At 41.2% G+C, this 20,987-nt stretch overlaps 2 protein-coding genes across 6 annotated transcripts in view; both read right to left on the reverse strand.

Moving 5' to 3' along the window:
- The window catches only part of LOC140468795 (cell migration-inducing and hyaluronan-binding protein-like), a 258,752-nt gene that overhangs the window by 134,584 nt on the left and 103,181 nt on the right, over positions 1–20,987 (reverse strand). For both annotated transcript variants that reach the window (XM_072564819.1, XM_072564818.1), the window contains exon 2: positions 8,063–8,208. In XM_072564819.1, the coding sequence (XP_072420920.1) occupies positions 8,063–8,141 (79 nt within the window). In that variant the 5' untranslated portion in view covers positions 8,142–8,208. The remainder of the gene's footprint in view (positions 1–8,062; positions 8,209–20,987) is intronic.
- LOC140468793 (cell surface hyaluronidase CEMIP2-like) overlaps positions 13,679–20,987 on the reverse strand; it is a 151,982-nt gene continuing 144,673 nt past the window's right edge. For all 4 annotated transcript variants that reach the window (XM_072564814.1, XM_072564817.1, XM_072564816.1 and 1 more), the window contains 2 exons: positions 19,784–19,893; positions 13,679–13,966 (listed from right to left, as the gene is read on the reverse strand). In XM_072564814.1, the coding sequence (XP_072420915.1) occupies positions 13,770–13,966; positions 19,784–19,893 (307 nt within the window). In that variant the 3' untranslated portion in view covers positions 13,679–13,769. The remainder of the gene's footprint in view (positions 13,967–19,783; positions 19,894–20,987) is intronic.

Here is a 20,987-nt window from a genome sequence, read left to right on the forward strand (position 1 = left end):
ATTTAGCATGGCTCACTGGCCTAACCTGCACATCTTTGGATTGTGGGACGAAACCAGAGCACCCGGAGGAAACCCACACAGACACTGGGAGAATGTCTCTGTGAGGTTTGCACAGTTTCCCAAGGCGGGAATTGAACCCAGGCCCATTGCGCTGGGAGGCAGCAGTGCCAACCACTGAGCCACTGTGTCAACATTTAAAAGATATTGGGACAGGTATATGAAGAAGAAAGGTTTCGAGTGATATGGGCCAAATGCAGGCAAGTGGGATTAGTTTAGTTTGGGAACCTTGCTTGGCATGAACGAGTTGGACCAAAGGGTCTGTTTCCATGCCGTGTGACTCTATAAGTGGCTGATTGCTGAGTAACTCAGTCTTAGTCCTGTATATAGTAATATACTGAGCATCCCTTCCACTGCAAAAAAAAGTTAGTATAACACGAGAAGTGAGACAAAGGACCCATTTGATTTGTTACAAGGGCATTAATAAGACCATAAAACATAGGGGCAAACTTAGGCCATTTGTCCCATCAAGTCTGCTCCACTATTCAATGAGATTATGGCTGGTCTGATAATCCTGGGTGTATGTTCTGCTACAGTAAAGTCACGTTAAAAGAAAAGCAAAATCCAATTTGAATTCAATCCATTTCTTAGTGAGAATCATTGAAGCATAAAATTCAGCCCATTGCCCCTCTTTCTGTTCTCCATGAGAGGAACCCGACTCTGCTGCCAGGCCTACATCACTGCCATTAATTCACGGCTTTGCCAACCTTCTGCCTTCACATAATCATCCAATTTCCTTTTGTAACCCATGATTGAATTTGCCTCCCCTTGAGATTCTCACCACTTGCTGGACAAAGAATATTTTTTCCTCATGTGCTATCTACTTTGTCAGCACTTGCTTTGTATCACACTTCTTGATCCTATGCCAATTGTTCTCTCTTTCTATGTTGCTAGATCCGAACAACCTATGATGTTGTGACTATCAAATTTACTCTCAATCTGAATCCAACAACATGACATAGCAGCTGCTAGAAATTTGAATTAAAAACAGGAGATACTCATCAGGTCAGGCGGCCTCTATGAAGTGAAAAACTGAGTTAAGGTTTCGGGTCTGAGAATTTGAAATGATTGTCTCTTCACAGATACAGTCTGATCTTCTCTCAAGCTTCCCTTTTCTAAGGAGGCCTTCATCCTTGGAACCATCCTCCTCAATCACCTCTGTAACTTCCCTAAGGCTTCCCTCTGCTTCCTTAAATGTGATGCCCCAACACTCTAGTTGATGTTGAGCTAGTGTTTTATGAAGGCTTATCATAACGTCCCTGCTTTCATGTTCTGTCACACGAAGTTCCCATGTAGCTGTTCTCCACCTGCCCTGTCACCCTCAAAGATTTGTGCATATATAACTTCATCTCTCTCTGTTCCTCCTCCCTTTCTCCTTGTTCTTCTTCCCAACCTGTATCATTTCACACTTAGTTAAAAATCACACAGTACCAGGTTATAGTCCAACAGGTTTATTTGGAAGCAGTAGCTTTTGGCATCTCCAAATCAATTCACATTTGTCTGCATTCGAATTTCATCAGCCACATATCAGCCCATTCCACCAGCCCTGTTTAACTCCTCGTGAAGTCTATCACTTTTACTCCTCACAGTTTACAAAACTTTCAAGCTTTTTTTTAAAATTGGCTTCTGAAATTGAGTTTTGTACACTGAGTATTAATATAGATCAATCAAGCTGGTACTGATCCCTGGGAATCCTCCTTATACATTCATTCATCCAGCTTGAAAAACAACCCCTCTCTGTTTCCTGTCACTCAGCCAGCTTTACACCTGTGCTGTCTTTTTTATTCTACAGTTGCTGACAAATCTATTACGAGGCACATTGAGAAATGCTTTTTCAAAGTCTATTTAGGCCATATCAACCACATGACTCCACTAAGTCTCTCTGTTAACTCATCAAATAAAGCAATAAAGATTTGATCAAAGAATTTGCACTAACCACTTTCTCGGTAAAAAGGTTTACCACCATGTGACTGGTGCCTCTTTGGAAAACCAGCTTGAATCAGTGTCCTCTGGTCCTCCAATCTTCCACAATTTCTCCATCTATTTTAAAGGGGTGGCAATGAAGGTGGCAAACAGGTGGAGAGTGCAATTAATAAAGCATAGTGTCCTTGGACTTTATTAATAGGAGCATATAAGAGCAAGGAGATGAATTTATATAAGACACTTGTTGGATCTCAGTTGGGGTATTGTGTACAGTTCTGGATGCCACATTACGGGAAAGATGTGAATACATCGAAGCGAGTACAGAACTGATTTACAAGAATGAGAAACTTCAGTTGTGTGGATGGATTGGAAATGTCGGGAACGTTCTCTTTGGAGAGAAAAAGACAAAGAAAATTTGATAGAGGTTTTCAAAATTATGAGCAGGCTTGTTAAAGTAGACAGGGAGAAACTGTTCCCACTCCAAAGAAAAGAACAAGAGGGGCCTCGATTTAAAGTGATGTGCAAATAAAGCAAGGGTAATGTGAGAAAAACCTTTTCACTCTGCCAGTAGTTAGGGCATGAAATATATTGCCTGGAAATGTGGTGGAGCCAGGTTCAGTTGAGGCATTTAAGAAGTGATTATTTGGAAAGAAATGGTATACAGGGATGTGAGGAAAATGCAGGAGATTGGCATTGCAAACATGTTAGGCCAAATAGCCTCTTTCTATGCTGTAGCTATTCTGTGGCATGTACTTTGTCTAGTCCTCTCATCACTTTGAACACCTCTCCCATTAAATAATCTGCATTTACCCAAGTGACTGTCAGATTGTTGTCTCTAATCTTATTCCCACCAATAAGGTGTTGTTGGGCTTATCTTTAGACTTTTCTTTTGAACAAGGGTATAACATTCACAATTCTCCAGTTCTCTGGCATCAACCCTGTTTCCAAAGGGTTTGGAATGTTTTTGGGTAGTACCTCCACACCCTCCACTCTTATTTCCCTCAGTACCTTCTGACCCTTTCCATTTGGTCCAGGTGACTTGTCAATTTTAAGTACAGTCAGCCTTTCTAATGTCTTCCTTTAGTCCATTCAGTTTCTCAACTACCAAAATGGTGAAGCATTTTGTACTTAGTTTTGCCAAGGAACAAAGTACTAATTTTCATCCCTCAGCCATGTCTTCTGCCTCTATGAATGTATTCCCTAATCAGTTCTACCCTTCTCCTTACCACCTATTGTTTATAACTTACAGGAGATTTTAAGATTCCTTTTGTCTTAGCTGCCAGTATCCTCATACACCAGTTAATTAAAGTAAACAGGCAGTGGCAACAAATGGTTAGGAAGGCAAGTTGTATGTTGGCCTTCATTGCAAGACAATTGGAGTTCTGAAGTCCTCACTGAAGTCACCCAGGGCCTTGGTAAGACCACAGCTGGAATACCATGTGCAGTTTTGGTCTCCTTACCTAAGACAATCCATACTTACCACAAAGGGAGTTCAATGAGAACTAATACAGGGGATGGCAGGACTGTCCTGAGGAAAGATTGCACTGAATGGGCATATATTCACTCATCATTATTGGCAATAACTCACTAATGAGTCTGATTATCCACCTAGGAAAGAAATTCCGTGTCACTGGTCACGGGTTCTGTGGGTCCTTCTGTGGCTGACAAACCCAGTCCCCTGGCCATATCTCCCACCACACATTTGGCAAGTGCTTTCAGGAAGTGGAATTGGTCCTTGTCCTTGAGATCAGTAGCATTCATTTCTCCAGTTCCTCTCCTGTACTTCCTCTTGCCAGCAGGTGTTTGCAAAGAATTATATCTCTTCACACAGGAGTTTATTCCAAGTTGATTTCTTCTGAACAAGTGTCTCCTACGCATTAACATCTATGTTGCACTTCTTGAGGGAAACCTTTGGGGTGTCTTTGAAATGCTTCCTTTGTCCTCTGTTCATTCGAGTGCCTTCCTGGAGCTGGCTGAAGATGACTTACTTTAGGCAGTTTGGAAATCAGGCATCCTAAGCATAGGGCCAGCCCAGAGGAATTGGTTTCAGATGATCATGGCCTTGATGCTGGTGCTATTGGCTGTTTCAAGGGCACTAATGTTAGTACGCCTGTCCTCCTGGCTGATATGGAACTTCTTTCTCCAACAACATTACTTCTCAGTAGTCTTGAGGTGGCATTTATATATAGTCGAAACATTGGAGCCATATTAAAGAGTTGAAAGGATAACGGCCTTAATGCAAGATATTAGTATAAATGATTGAAGACTTTCATCCTTTGATGTCTGAAGCTGATTGGATGCAACGTTGAATCTCTGACTCAATGTCAGCCTTAGATGACAGGTAGCTTCCCAAGTAGGGGAAACGTCCCACCTTTGGGAGGGTTTCTCTATTGATCTTAATGGAGGGATGGACCAGAATTGGACCTGCAATGAGTTAGTAAAGTACTTGAGTCTTCTTGAGGTTGAGGCTGAGACCAATTCTTCAGTATGCTTCTGCAAAGGCACTAAGCGAGGCTTGAAGGTTTTCTTCCGAGAGTACAACATTGTCATACTGGAGTTCTAAAAGGGAGGTTGGTGTAGTCTTCAAGGAAGGAGACAAAGTGGAATGTGGAAATCACCAAGGAATCTCCCTACTCTCCATCACTGGGAAGATCATCACTCAAATCCTCACTAGGCATCTTCCCCCAGTCTCAGAGGAAATTGTTCCTGAAAGCCAGTGTGGCTTCTGACCAAACCATAGAATCATGGACATGCTTTTCACTGCCTAGCAACTCAAAGAGAAATGTCAGGAACAACAACAAACATTCTACATGGTCTTCATCAATGTGAATAAAGCTTTTGACTCAGTCAGGCAGTGTCCTCGAAGACTCTGTCAAAGTCCGGTTGTTGAATGAAATTCATCAACGTCCTCACTTTCCCCCAAAATGAGATGTCAGGGTTAGTCCTCACTTACTATAATATGCCAAAATCCTTTGAAGTTAAAACAGGGATCAAGAAGGGATATGTCATCATGCTCACCCTCTCTCCATCTTGATCACCCCCACCCTCTCTCCATCGCCATCACCACCATCCCTCATCTTGTCCAGAACAACCTTCCCAGAGGTGTGGACATTCTCAGCAGGATGAACAGAAAACTTTTCAACCTTAACTGATTTAAACCAGATGAAAACTATAGAAGAATGAATTGGGATCTGATTGAAATATAAAATTTTAACAGAGTTAGACAGACTAGATGCAAGGAAGGTATTTCCTCCTGGGTGGAGAGTCTTGAACCAGGATTCACAGTGTCAGGGCACGGAGTTGGCCATTTTGGACAGAGATGAGGAAATGTTTTTTCACTCAGAGGGTGGTCAACCTGGTGAATTTGCGATCACAGAAACTGTGGAGACTGGGTCACTAAGTATATTCAGAAAAGTTTTAGATATTAACTTTTTAAAATTAAATTAGATATCAAAAATGTTTAGAGATTAAATGCATCCAGGCGTACAGAGTGAAACCAGAAATAAAGCATTGAAAGAGGGCATCAGCCATGATCATATTGAATGATGGAGGAAGTTCAAAGGGCAAAATGGCCTAATCCTGCTGCTTATTTCTGCAATTTCCTTTGACAGATGTTCAGATCTGCAGTTTCTTGCTGGGGGCCTCCACCCTTTTTTTAATAAAGGAGTTATATTTGCCATTTTTCCAACCTTCCCGCATCATCAGAATTTTGAAAACTTAAAACCAAAGCATCAACTATCTCATGAGCCACTTCTTTTACCATCCGAGGATGTAATCCATCAGGACTCACTTGCCTTCATTACTCAGTCTTTTGAGTATAGGAGTTGGAAGTCACGATGAGGTTGTACAGGACATTGCAAGGCCTCTTCTGGAATATTGTGTGCAGTTCTGGATGCCCAATTATAGGAAGGATATTATTAAGCTGGAGAGGGTTCAGAAAAGACTTACCAGATGTTGCTGGGTATGGAAGATTTCAGTTATGAACAAAGGCTGACTAGGCTGGGACTTTTGTCACTGGAGTGAAGGAGGTTGAGAGGTGACATTAAAGAAGTTTATAAAATCATGAGGGGGATAGATAAGGCTAATGGTAGCTGTCTTTTCCTTAGGACGGGGATTTCAAGACGGGGGCGGGGACGACGACACATTTTTAAGGTGAGAGGAGCAAGATTTTAAAAAGACATGGGGTGCAAATGTTTTACACAAAGAATGAACTTCCTGAGGAAGTGATGAATGCTGGCATTATTACAACATTTAAAAGATATTTGGTTAAATACATGAATAGGAAAGGTTTGGAGGAATATGGACCAGAACAGGCATGTGGGACTAGTTTAGTTTGGGATAGGCATAGACTGGTTGGACCGAAGAGTCTGTCTCCTTGTTGTATGACTCTGTGAGAAACAAACAAAAATGCACATGCTGAAATCCAAAGTAGACAAGCAGGCCAGAAGAACACAGCAAGCCAGGCAGCATCAGGAGGTGGAGAAGTCAATGTTTCGGGTGTAACCCTTCTTCAAGAATGGAGGTGGGGGTAGGGAAAACTGCAGGCGAAGAAGGGAGGTTGTGAGTGGGGAGAGGGGTGGAGTGGTGAGGTAGTGATAGGTGAACATAGGTGGTGGTATGACCTGGTTGGTTGATGGGAGGAATGAATCCGGTTGGTAGCTTGAAGGAAGGGTTGGTTGGCAGGATAGAAGGGAGGAGTCGGGGCTGGAAAGGGAGTTGTGGTATTGGTGGGAAAGTTATTTGAAATTGGAGCATTCAACGTTGAGTCCTCCAGGTTGTAGGTTGCCCAGGCGGAGGCTGAGATATTGTTCCTCCAATTTGCAGTCTGCTTCAGTGTAGCAATGGAGGAGACTGAAGATGGACATGTTGGAAAGGGGTTGGGAAGGGGAATTGAAATGGGCGGTTACCGGGAGGTCAGGCTGGCACTTACAGGCCTTCCTGAGATACTCGGCAAAACATGCCCTAGGTTTACGTTTGGTCTCACCGATGTAGAGAAGACCACATCGGGAGCATTGGATACAGTAAACTAGGTTGGAGGAGAGGCAGATGAACCTCTGTTTCATCGGGAAGGACTGTTTGGACCCCTGGATGGAGGTGAAGGGGGGTTGTGTACCGGCAGGTTTTGCATCATTTTCAGTTGCAGAGAAAGGTACTGGGGGTTTCGGAGGGGTTAATGGGGAGGGTGGCGTGAACCAAGGAGTGGTGAAGGGAATGGTTCTTGCAGATGGCAGAGAGGGGTGGGAGGGGAAGATGTTCTAGGTGGTGGGATCTAGTTGAAGTTGGCAGAAATATTTGCAGATGGTACATTCAAAGTGTAGACTAGTGGGGTGGAAAGTGACTCTGTGACTTAGAGACTTGAAAGCCCTCAGCTCCAACAATTTACTCAATACCAATCTCCTAAGGTTGTAAGATTTTCCGCCCTCCTTTTCACTTCCTGATTTATGGCTATTCTTCTGCTCCGTCTTCGTAAGAGTGATCCAATTAATCCTACTGCAATACTGCCTTTTCCTGTCAAATTGGTCCTTTCTATGTATAAACCCAATTCCTTTCAAAGCAAGAGAGAATATTTACTTCAACTGCAGCAATATCAGGTTGAGAAAGAAAGAATTGAGGTTTACGTAGTCTTCATAATCTCAGCCTATCACAAAACACTTCACAGCCAATGGAATATTTTCTTGGAATATAGGGAATTACATGTAGGGAAATGAAGCAGCCAATTTAAACACAGCAAGGCCTTACATATAACAGTATGATAAATAATCAAGTAATCTATTTATACTGATGTTGGCTTGGAGTTAAACATTGGTCAGAACATTTGGAAATCTGACTGCTTTTCTTTAAATGCTGTTCTGGGAATTTTAATATCCCTCGCAGATTTGAGTGAGACCAAGGGTTTATGGTCTTATCCAAAGGATAGTGCATCTGACAGTGCAGAACGTGTTCAGTGTCACACTGTTGTAGCAGCCAAGACTTACATTGTCTACATGATGGGGTAGGGAATTGTGAATCAAATTTATACAACTTTTATGGGCCATAAATGAAGTAATACCACTTATACCAACCATTCCAATTCTTCACATACCTGCAAATAATGCAGAGAGGTTTAGGATTAGGAACCACCCAACTTTATACAGTAGATATGACATCATCATCATCATCATTGTGCTTCACCTGGTTCCAGGTATTATGAAGAGTCCAGTCACTGGTCGATCATTCACTCCTTAACGTCTGGATAAAAACAATTAAAAATAATTTGTTACTAAATGAGAAATTTGATTTTTAGTTATGTTACATTGCACTGAGGAAGGTTATATTTGGAATTCTAATAAGAATGGATTGATACTGATATTTAAGAAAACATTTAAAATTATGAGGCATTCATTGAAAGTGATTCTCAGGCCCAATCTCAGGAAGTGTAGGCAGCAGCAATACACATTGTGAATAACAGTCCAAGCATAACATGAAATCTTCATCTCTCACCCAAAACGTTTCAACGTCAAGTCTCGCTTGAGAGACCTGAAGGTCACACTCCAGTCATAGTTCAATGCAGTTTTAGGGACATTACACTGAATTTTAGATATCAATATGGCACTACACATTGTGTAGATAAAACCCATCTGCATACAAAAGGCTTTCAACTCCTGATCCTGTTACATTCATCCTCCATTCATTCCTCAAACAACTGATTTTCCAGGGCTCTCAGTGAAGTTAAGAAATAGAATTGTCATTATCAGTGATCCAATTAAAAACAGACTTCCTTCTCAGTTCCATCAAATTAACTGAGCTATTAATCACTCAAATTGGTCATGCTCAAGTCAGTCTTTATGCCAGAGAGAATAGTCATATTAGACCAGAATAGTCATATTGCAATAGAAAACCTTACTATTGCAGGTGGGAGACTCTCAAACAGATCGCAAAGTTAAGACAGAAATCAGAATAAATGAGTCTGGAAGAAACAGTGGAAGGCTGTGCTGTTATATGGCTCTGAGACTGATGTGTACAAGGAACCCAACTCTTCCGAAACAAAATAAGGGCCACTTTGACCAGAGGACCACCAAGGATGCTGATGACCACAGGGTGGGGGGAGGTGATCAGATTCCCTGGTGGAAACAGGGACTCACAAAAATAAAAGAGCTCAAGCCAAGAGGATCATTGACTTACTGGTTATGTTGGAAATAAGGGACAGTTTCCCTTTAGCAATTCAAGACAGACAAATCAACACACAACTCAGGAGCAAGGCGCCCCTCACGTCTGCTGTGCCATTTGATAAAACTATAGCTGATCTGATTGTTGGTCTACTTTCATGTCAACCGCCTTTGACTCCCCTCAGTCAAGAATCTATCAAGATAAACAAGCAGTCAATATAAGGCCCAATCTCTTAAAAGGAGAAAGTGAGGACTGCAGATGCTGGAGATGAGTCGAGAGTGTGGTGCTGGAAAAGCACAGCAGGTCAGGCAGCATCCGAGGAGCAGGAAAATCAATGTTTTGGGCAAAAGCCCTTCATCAGGTTGCCCAAAATATCGATCCTCCTACTCCTCGGATGCTGCCTGACCTGCAGCGTTTTTCCAGCACCACACTCTCGACCCACAATCTCTTAAAATACAGGTTAGTCACTTACACAGGATGAGTGGACCTCAATTCTCTCAGTTCAGGAGGTCTAGTTGCTATTTTGTGCCTGTTGATTTGGGAAAGGCCGTTTTAAATTCTGTTGCTCATCATCAAAATGCCAAGATCTATCAGTGTTAGTAACTGTAGACATACGCAGACTAATGGTAACAAGGAATTAAAAACCATATTCAGTCTTTGTGGTTCTCCTGATGTGACCCACAAGAATGGTGACTGCAAAGAAAATCCAGCATCTGGAGTATTGTGTACTGTTTTGTCTCAATTTTTAAGGAAAGATGTAAATGCATTGGAAGCAGTTCAGAGATTTACTAAACAAAACCTGAAATGGATGGAGGTTTGGATTATAAGGAAAGGTTGGACATTCTATGCTTGTATCCATCGGAGTTTAGAAAAGGAAGAGGTGATTTAAATGAAACATACAAGATCTTGGATGATCGTGACAGGGTGCATGCGGAGTGTATGTTTACTCTTGAGAGAGAGTTTAGAACTCAGGGTCACTATTTCAAAATAAGAAATGGCTCATTTCAGAGATTGGGAGAAATTGCTTCTACAAGAAGTCTGTGGAACTTTCTTCCTGATGAGGTGCTTGAAGCAGAGTCCTTGAATATTCAGAGGTAGAGAGCATATGTGCAATTCTACGGGAACCTTAGGAACAAACCGTGGAAAGCTTGAGATTGCACATGGCTGCATTACCAATCATTGTGATTTCAAACTTTGGAAAGCTGTACTTATCTGGGTCAAACATACAGAAAATCGGTCTTACCAGAACAAAAGTTCCCAGACATTTAAGGGAAGATTGGATTTGATGTAACACAAATCTCCACGTACTTATGCACTTGTTTAAAAATATGCACTGGAAAGTAGCCATGGCCACATAACTGGCCACAGCCTCAGTTAAATTACGTATTTCCACTAATTCTACCCATTCACAGGCCTTTGAAATGGCTTTAATTTTCTTTTTAAAGACCCAAAAATAACTGGATCTTTTTAACAAGCTTTTGGCTATTGAATCATACAGCGCTTTTTGGCCCATCAAGTCTGCACCAACGTGAGAAACACCTGATCTTCAATGTCATCGCATTTATCAGCACTCGGCCCATAAGCTTGAACATTAAGATGCGTCAAGTGCTCATCCAGATACTTTTCAAAGGATATGACTCAACCGGCTTCTATAACCCTCCCAGGCATTGCATGTAGAATCATAAAACATATATATTTGTTAACTATAAACTGAAGACCATTATAACTACTCTGTACAGTTTTTAAAATGACATTCAATTATTTAAAATTGAGTTGCTCACAGTAGTGCATGGGACACATTGAAATGCTTATTTTGGGCAAGAACCCTACCTTCAGCCACCTGAGTGAACATTTCCGAGTAAGTACACTTAAATACATCAGAGAGAATATGTTTTAACGTAAAGTCTTTTTAAAAAAAAAAGCCAAAATGCTGCACAATTTCATGCGTTTGTGGCAGACTTTGCATTTGGTGATGTGCAAATTAATTTGAATGCAAAGGATAACATTTTAGGTGCAAATATCCAGATTGATGATTGCACACAAAGCAGGGAATCTCTGCCAGTGCCTTTAATGCTGCAAGTTATCTTTATGTGTTTTACAAGGACACATTTCAAAAAATTGGACACGGAGCCAAAGTGACAAGTAATCTTAGAAGGAGAGGAAGAAGTGGTGAGGTTTGGGAAAGAGAAGGGTATCTGGCCTAGACAGTTGAAAACATAGTTCCCATTGTGCAGCAAAGGGAGAAGGGATTGCACAACAGGCCAGAATCAGAGGAAGGGATGGTTTGGGATGTGTTAGGATGGAAGTGTTAAATAAAAAAGGGTGGTACCACGAAGAGACATAAACACAAGGATGAGAATCTTAAAATTGTGGTTTTGAGGAACAAGGCACCAATGTTGGGGACAATTTGTTTACCTTAAGGAACATTTTAAACCTTGAATGTAATTTTTTTTGGTTTAAAAGACAAGTAAACATCAACCATTTTGCTTTGAAAGGCAGAACATTCAGTATGATATACATTATAAAACATTTCAAAACACCACTGGAATGATACACATGGCAACAGATAATATCACGCAGTAAAACAGTTAGCTTCCGATCTTTCAGGAACCACTGTAAAAATTCAAACTTGACTTTGCTGTAAAAAAATCAACCTGAGAGTTAATTCACGATACAATATGAAGGATTCTATAAATGGATTTCCATTTGACTCTTGACAGACTGAAAGACCAGACTTCAACAGCACTGATTCAGGTAAGCGTTAATTCAGACCTCTTACTTAACGCTTTCTCTTAAATTGGGTTCCCGGAGAATGCACTATTTCACATTTGCATGCTCAAGGTTAAATGCTATTACAAATGACAAAATTTTACAATGTGCCAAAAATGAATGCCTCTGACACAACATTGCCAGATTTGAATGTGTTAAGCTTCACCCTGCGCTGGCCCTGAAAAAACTGGGTCACTGAAATATGAGTAAAGAAAACCTTTAGACCCCATCTCTTAATCTACTCACTCAAATCACTGTCACATGGCACATTAGTCTTTAACACAGTATAATGGATTATGTGCAAACTTTTTCTTACAGTTAATAGACTATCCAAGAGCAATTTTTTTTCCTAAGAGTTTTAAAGTCCAACTTTTCAGCAGGTTTTTGGATGATGCGGACCTGTTGTACTTTCACATGGGCTTCCAGTTGAGAGCTCACCCTTTGGTCATAGTGATTGGAACATCCCAGGCATAATGCCCTCCATCCTAATCCTTCCAACTGGCAAATGAGACACGTTGGCACTTAGTCTAACCAAAAGCAAAAGTCATTCAAAGTACTGCACTGTCATAGGCTTAAAAAACACAAAAAAGTCAAATCTAAATATGATATATATACTGAGGAGTATGGGGAACATATTCTTACATTGCTTCAATGGAGGTAAGAACCTACCAAGTCTAAATGATGATGGTGTTCGCTAAACATTTGCTATCAAGGATGCCATGAAGTGTTAGTTGAAAAATGAAACATTGAACTATACATCCAATCAAAAGTCATACTGAATGCTGAGCGAGCCTTTGTCTAGTTTGCACATAAAGTAACAAAGCTTCTCTTTTGTAATTAAACTTAGTGTGTTTACATTGAGGCAAGTTGCAAGTTTAAGTCAACACTTCAGTTAATTTATGGCCTTAGCTGATTTGCCTTAATGTCCTGTTGCAATAAAGAGGTATTTTGTGTTTCACTCAGCTCCTTTAGCTTTAACTTTCTAAAATCTAACTATAGCCAAGTGAGGCCTGCAATAGAGAAAGTGATTGAAAAGCTTCAAATTAAATTTCCCGACCCAAGAAGTTAATGATAGTACTTTGTACAATGTTACATAGATGACGGTTATGTTGATCCTGGTCCTGCAATACTGTAAGCTACACCCAATCTTTATATGTCATGATTATAATTTATTGGAGCTCTTTAAAACCAAATAGTTTTTAAGTGTCTCTATTTTAAGAAATGAGAGAGTATGGTCTGTAGAGACCATGGTTAAATCAAACCTAATAAGGTCGATACAATAAAGCAGCTGTGCTTGTACCTCATTTATTACAGAACAGAAGCTATGAATGACAGCATGATTTCAACAATATAAATCCTTGGAGTACTGTGGGACTGTTTCAGCACCACTTAGAAGTCTTGAAGTTTATAACCATTCAATTTTTCTTCATTTCTTGTATTCTCATGAACAAGATTAGACTTATTCTAACACGTTCTGGAGAACAAAAATGCATAAAACTGAACAAACTTGGTAACTGCATCTGTTTTATATTTTGAATATCACAGACACTTTTCCCTTCAAAGATTATCAGGCATTTGAACACTCTTTGGTATAGCAGTATATGTCAAATAGTTGAGTTTTATCTGTTTTAACTGGACCACGTTATAGCTGGTATTTAGTTGTCTTCTATCTACAGAGGCAAGGAACAAGACAACACCAATAATAATGCACAGTCATCTCTACTGTTTAGCATACCATTAAATCAAGCTCATTTACCATAAAGATATGACAAATACTCACTGCTCCTGTACATGATATATTTATTTATAGCAATGATACAGAAGTTAAAGTGGCAACAATTTAACAGATTCTCTGCCTTGTTTGCAGTTATAGTCTAGTTTGACAAAATCAAGTCTTGGAACAACTTTAAATCTTTCCGGTTCTCCTTTGTTTTCCCGGAGCAGCTGTATTCACTCAGTTTCAAAGGAACATAATGCTGCAGGGAGGCAGCTAGCTGTCCAGCACTGTGACTTCGAATTTTAATCCATGCTGGTTTCAGCTGACTCTTGAATCCCAGCATAGCAAAACTTCCTAAAATCAAAAACAAAATGATTATTAATTCCTGACTTTCATGAACAATGTTGGAGGCTGAACAACAGAATCGGAATATTCTCAGTTTTAGTGGGTCTAAAACAACCCTAATCTATACAGGAAAATGTTGGAAACTTATACAGAATAATATCAAAATGCTCTCATGTCAGACAATACAATGTTTAATAGTGATCAATACACAGTGTTTAGGAAGCCTGGAGCAGGAGTTGGTCATTGATTAGATTAGATTAGATTACTTACAGTGTGGAAACAGGCCCTTCGGCCCGACAAGGCCACACCGACCCGCCGAAGCGTAACCCACCCATTCCCCTACATTTACCCTGCACTACAGGCAATTTGGCATAGCCAATTCACCTAACCTGCATATCTTTGGACTGTGGGAGGAAACCGGAGCACCCGGAGGAAACCCACGCAGACACAGGGAGAACGTGCAAACTCCACACAGTCAGTCGCCTGAGTCGGGAACTGAACCCGGGTCTCTGGCGCTGTGAGGCAGCAGTGCTAACCACTGTGCCACTGTGCCACCCACAAAGTAGTTAGCTCAGTAGTTTGGCTCAGTAGTTAGCAGTGTTGTCTCAGAATGCCAGGAACCTGGTTTCAATTCCACCCTCAGATGGCTATTTTTTGCTCTATCTCATGACAGGTTACTCAGAACAGTGCTGGGTTCGAATATACAGTTAAATTTCTCATGGGTGGATTGAACCCAGTTTGCCAACAGCAATTGATGGAAAATCATTAGCATGCCCATGATTTCTCAATTTACATGCCCGAATGGCAAGGCTTCCAGCAGGGACCACATATTTGTCAAAAAACCCTACAATTAGGGTTGTTTTTGTATCGTCATGCACTTCCAAGTAGAATTGGGCAGCATGATGGCTAGCACTGCTGCCTCACCGCAGGGACACGTGTTCAATTCCATCTCGAGCAACTGTCTATGTGGACTTTCCACATTCTCCCAGTGTCCGCATGGGTTTCCTCCAGGTGCTCCAGTTTCCTCCCACAGACCAAACATGTGCAGGTTAGGTGGCCTGGCCATGCCAAATTGCCCACAGTGTTCAGGGATGTGTAGGCTAGGTGGGTTGACTGTGCAAAATGCAGGGTTACAGCGTAGGGGTGATGGGTCCGGATGGGATGCTGTTTGGTGAATGGCCTGCCTCCACACTGCAGGGAATCTATGACTCAGTCCTTTGAGCTTCCTCTGCCATTTTGGATCCCAATTACCCATCTACCTCAACACCATATGCCCATAACTCTTGATATCATTGATTATATCTATTTTGGACATATCTTATGTATGAAATAGAAAAATCCAAAGGATTATGACCCTCTGAGTGAAGAAATCCTCCCTCATCTCAGTCCATATTTTGCCTGCCCCTTACCCTGAAACTTTGTCCACTGGTGGAGCCTAGCCAGCAGAGGGTAGACATTCTTACTGCATCAATGCAAATACAGATTAGTGACAACTAAGCAGGAGCGGGTATTTTCAAAAAGCTAGCATGACGGCGAAGCTGATCATTCAGCCCACTTATCTGATCATTAATCCTAAAGTTGGCCTTTCCCTACCACATCATTCATCTGCCAACTTGACAGATTTTAGAGTTTCACTCTTCAACTCAAACATCAACAGATATTAGTCACTCTGTGATATGCTTCTGGATGTCAGCCATTAATTCTATTTCTGGAAAAATATGCAAAAAACAATTAAAACCTGTATATAAAAAGGCAAATTAAAAATAGCCGAAAATGTTTCAAACCACAAAATCCACACTCCCATCAAGAACACAAAATAGAAGCAAGAGTTGTCCATTCAGCCGGTCACACTTGTGGCTGCCATTCAACATCATCATGGCTGATCTTAGGCTTCAAATCTACTTTTGGGCCTACTCCCCATATCCCTCAATTCCCTGAAAGATTAAAAGTCTGTCTGTTCTTGCTTTACATATATTCAACAATGGAGCATCTTCAACCTTCTCTGATTGAGATTCACAAACTACTGAGTGAGGAAATTTCTTCTCATTTCAGTCCTAACTGATCACTCCCTTATGACTGTGATGCCACATTTTAGGTGCTATTAACCATGGAAACCATAAACTCCAGAAAGTTTCAGGTAGGAGACAGTGAGGACTGCAGATGATGGAGATCAGAGTTGAGAGTGTGGTGCTGGAAAAGCGCAGCAAGTCAGGCAGCATCTGAGCAGCAGGAGAATCAACGTTTTGGGCATAAGCCCTTTGTCAGGTTGGGCTTATGATGAAGGGCTTATGCCCGAAACATCGATTCTCCTGCTCCTCGGATGCTGCCTGACCTGCTGTGCTTTTCCAGCACCACACTCTCGACTCCAGAGAGTTTCAGCCTAATGTACTCAGTTTCTCATTGAAAGGTTCAGCTCCTCATCTCAGTGATTTTAACAATGTTAACAATATCAAATTAGCACTATAGCTGTAGTAAGCCCGAGGAATCACACTAAACAATTAGTTGCTACCTGAGTGAGTGCAAAGAGGAAGCTTAGACGTGGAAGGTTACAGTCCGCACATGGCGTCTGACTGATTTCCAATCCATGCATTTTAATCAGTGAATACTCCCGGCTATGTGTTTGATCCAACTGATTATCTATGCCCAGGGACATGTTTATAAGCCTTAATGGATTCAAAACTGTCAGATTTTGCATGCATCTGTAATTTACATACACCAGGCTTCCAATGACATGAAATTTACTTATTTATTTTTGTGAGAATAGCTATTTGTTTTATTGCCCATTAAAAAAAAACAAAATGTTCATATCCTATTAATGCATGGGAGGAAATATGCATGTTACTATGTCAACAGATGCTAGAATTTGTTGACTGACTTGAAACTTGCCAAGATTTTCAACACAAACACTGGGTTTGTGCGATTATAGTTTGAAACCTGTGCAACATCCTTTCTGCAGTATAATTTCAAACACTACAGAAACAAAAGATGTAACTTCCTTAGTAGAACATAGTAGTTCACATCAGTGAGAGCAGTGTTCCAGAATGAATACTAGCTCACACCACACAGCAGGATGTTCCTCATTCAGTCACGGAATGGAGAACCAGTGGCATTTACTGTTCATGCCTGTTTGCTCTTCAGAACAACCTTTTCGAATCACTGTAGTTCACGTGGATTAGGTACACCCTCAATGCTGTTAGGGAGGAGGTTCTAGTATTTTGACCCAGTGACAGTGAAGGAACAGTGATATATTTCAGGATGGTGTGCGTCTTCAAGAGTAACTTGCACATGGTGGTGTTTCCAAGCATCTGCCTTTCTATGTGGAGGTCACAAGTTTGGATGATGCTGTCAGGGGAGAAATGGGGAGCATTCCATCCCACTCCTGGCTTGTCCTTTGTACCTGATTGACAAACTTTGGAGATTCAGGAAGAGTGGAACTCACTGCAGAATTTTCAGCTTCTGACCTGCTCTTGTAACCACAATATTGAGAGAAGACCACAAGACTTAGGAGCAGAAGGAGGCCAATCAGCCCATCAAATCTGCTCTGCCACTCAATGAGATCATAGCTGATCCGACACTTCTCAACTCTACTTTCCTGCCTTTCCCTGACAATCCTTGATTCCCTGGCTGATTAAAAATCTGTCTCAGCTTGGGACATACTTAATGACCCAGCCTCAAAAGACAGCTGTGGGAAACAATGCCACCAATTCACTACCCTCAGAGAAGAAATTCATCCTCATGTCTACCTTAAATGTGTAACTCCTTATTCTGAGTTGGTGCTCTCTGGTTCTAGGCTCTCTCACAAAAGGGAAACAACCTCACTGCATATACTCCTCAAGTTCCCCAAACATCTTTAATAAAGTCACCTCTCATTCTTCTTGACGCCAATGGAAACAGGTCCAACTACCCAACTTCCTATGGACCGAGTTAATCTTTTCTGGACAGCCTTCAGTCCCAGGATACCTTTCCTTAGATAACGGACCAAAACTGTTCACCGTATTCCAACTGTGGTTAGGCTACCACCTTGTGTAGTTTAAGTAAAACCTTCCTACTTTTATACTCCATTCTGTTTGAAATAAAAGGCCCACATTCCAGTTGCCTTCTCTATTGACCACTGAACTTGGATGCTCGCTTTTTTATGATCCATGGATGAAGAGTCCCAAATTCCTCTGACCTGTGGCTTTCTGCATTCTTTTTTCCTTGAACTGATGTTCAGCTTCTTGCCAAAGTGCACAACTTCACTCATTCTTTGCCATCCACCACATGTTTGCCGACACTTAACCAGCTTATATTCCTCTGCAGATCCTGTGTCATCCTCACCACTTGGTTTCCCACCTATTTTATCCACAAACCTGACTATAGTACAGTCACTTTCTTCATCAAGTCATTAATACATGCTGGTCCAATTCAGTTTCCAGTCAATGGTAATCTCCAGGATGTTGATGGTAGAGCATTACATGATGACGATGCCAAAGAAAATGACAGGAGAAGATGGTTTGTTTCTTTATTTAGATGTTCATTGCCTGCACTTGTGTTGTATGAATGTTACTTGTCACTTATCAGCCCAAGCTTAAATGCTGTCCAGATCTAGCTGCCTATGGACATGGCTACTTCAGTGTGAATGATGCTGAGCACTGCACATTCAATCAGCAAACATCCCCAGTTCTGACCCTCTGTCTACACAAGTCTTCAGTACTATTGCTGAAATGTTGTCGGAGCACTTGGCCAATGCAGTATTGAGTGCATTCAACAGTTTCTTGATATCATGTGGAGAGGAATGAATTGGTTGAAGACTGGCATCAATGATCATGACGACCTCAGGAGGCAGCTGAGATGGATCAGCAACTTGGCACTTCTGATCGAACATGGTTACAAATGCATCAACTTTGTCTTTTGCACTCCCATCAACGAACATGTCACATAACATCAGGTTATAGTCCAACAGAATCGGACTGGCATTGCAAAAGCTTGTGATTTCAAATAAGTCTGCTGGACTATAACCTAGTGTTGGGTGACTTCTGACTTTGTCCACCCCAGTCCAACAGCAGCAGCTTCATGTCATGATATTTGTGGAGCATCTGCCTCCAGTTAATAATTCAATTATCCACCACCATTTACAACGGTATAAGCGGTATAGAGTTTTGATCAGATTTATTGCTTAGGTCTGTGAACAGTTTGCTGCTTCTGCTGCAAGTCGTTTTGTGCCTAGCCTCACCAAGTTAGCATCCTTTGTTTTTTAAGGTTTGCCTGATACTGTTCCTGCCTTGCTCTCCTACCCCCCCAGAGGTTGGATCCTCCGACTTGATGTTAGTAGCAGTGTAAGGTTCACAGATTATGATGGAATACAATTCTGCTGCTGCTGGTGACTCACAGCATCTCTTAGATGGCCAGTCTTGGGCTATTCAGAATTTATTCCATTTGGTACTGTAGTGGAGGCTGATAATGAAGATGGCGTGCGTGAGGATTCAATTTTGTCTCCAGAAGGATTGTGAAGTGGTCACTCCATCAATAGTGCAATGGACAGATTCATCTATGGTGGATAGTCTGAGAAAGATGAATAGTAGTTCAGATCATCCAACTCAAGAAAATCAGCTAAAGGTCCCCTTTCAGTTCATCCAGCTGATCCTTCACAAACAACTCACATTTCCCAATACACCTCTATCCATCTTTTAAATACCAGATACAGTCTTCACACAGATATATTAGGTACTGATGATTCATCGGTAATAATGTGTTCTCCATATTCAGTAATTAATTCAAGAACATTTCAAACCCATATTGCTAATTTGAAAAACAAGAATGGAGAATCACCACAATCTAAAGCATCACCTTCTTTGAAAAAGTTGATTGGTTTTGCAGCACCTAGCCTCAGAAAAGCTGAAGATACATAATTTAATGCCCAGCCTGAGTCACCTCTTGAACAGATGAGAGCAATCGACCTGCAAAACAACAGAAACATTAACAGAAGATGAAAGCATTGAGAGAGATGATGACAGCTTATTGTTAACACATTTATAAAACATTCTGAGGATGCTTTAAATAAATTGGGAATTTATCTAAAATAATAGTGTTTGTCCAACACATGTGAGTGCATAGGTAAAAGGAAAAGGGTGGGTGACTCACTATGTTTGGATTATCAGCAAGAACTGAATATTTTACCACAAACTAGATACAAATGTTAAGGCAGATGAAAATGAAATCTCTTAGACAGTTGACTCAGAACCAAAGGAAATGGGTGCTTCTCAGACTGGCAATGTGTTGATGTCAGACTCCAGGAATCTATGCTGAGACAACTATTTTTCTATTTGTACAAATGCCTTGAATAGAGGCACAAAACAAATGGTATTGAAGTTTGCTCTTAAAACCAAAGGGAGCATGGCAGCGCACAGGAAAGAATACAAGAGGATACAGTGGGGTAGGGACGGGGAACCAAATCAGCTGCAGTTGAATGCTGGGGAACATGAATGAGCACATTTTGGGAAACAGCAGTAAAAGGACATGCATCTTAAATGGCAAGATTCTGTACAAGGTCCAGAAGAGGAAACATTTCCCAATGCAGATCTCTTTAACACAAAAACGGGAGGAGCTGAGAGCTGGAAGTTGTGCGTGGAGGCAGAGGAGATTGGAGAGACACTAAATCAATACTTTTCATCAGTATTCACTCAGAAACAGGACAGTGTTGCTGATGTGAATATTGAGTCACAAGTGATTAGAATGGATGGCTTTGAGGTATGTAGGGAAGAGGTCTGGGGAATACTGGAAAGGGTGAAAATAGATAAGTCCCCTGGGCCTGATGGCATTTATCCTAGGATCCTCTGGGAAGCTAGGAAGGAGACAGCAGAGCCATTGGCCTTGATTTTTATGTCGTCGTTGTCTACAGGAATAGTTCCAGAAGACTGGAGGATAGTGAATGTGGTTCCCTTGTTCAAGAAGGAGAGTAGGGACAGCCCTAGTAACTATAGGCCAGTGAGTCTCACTTCTGTTGTGGGCAAAGTCTTAGAGAGAATTGTAAGGGATAGGATTTATGAACATC

Source organism: Chiloscyllium punctatum, chromosome 48 (genome assembly GCF_047496795.1).
Source record: "Chiloscyllium punctatum isolate Juve2018m chromosome 48, sChiPun1.3, whole genome shotgun sequence".
Classification (NCBI taxonomy): domain Eukaryota; kingdom Metazoa; phylum Chordata; class Chondrichthyes; order Orectolobiformes; family Hemiscylliidae; genus Chiloscyllium; species Chiloscyllium punctatum.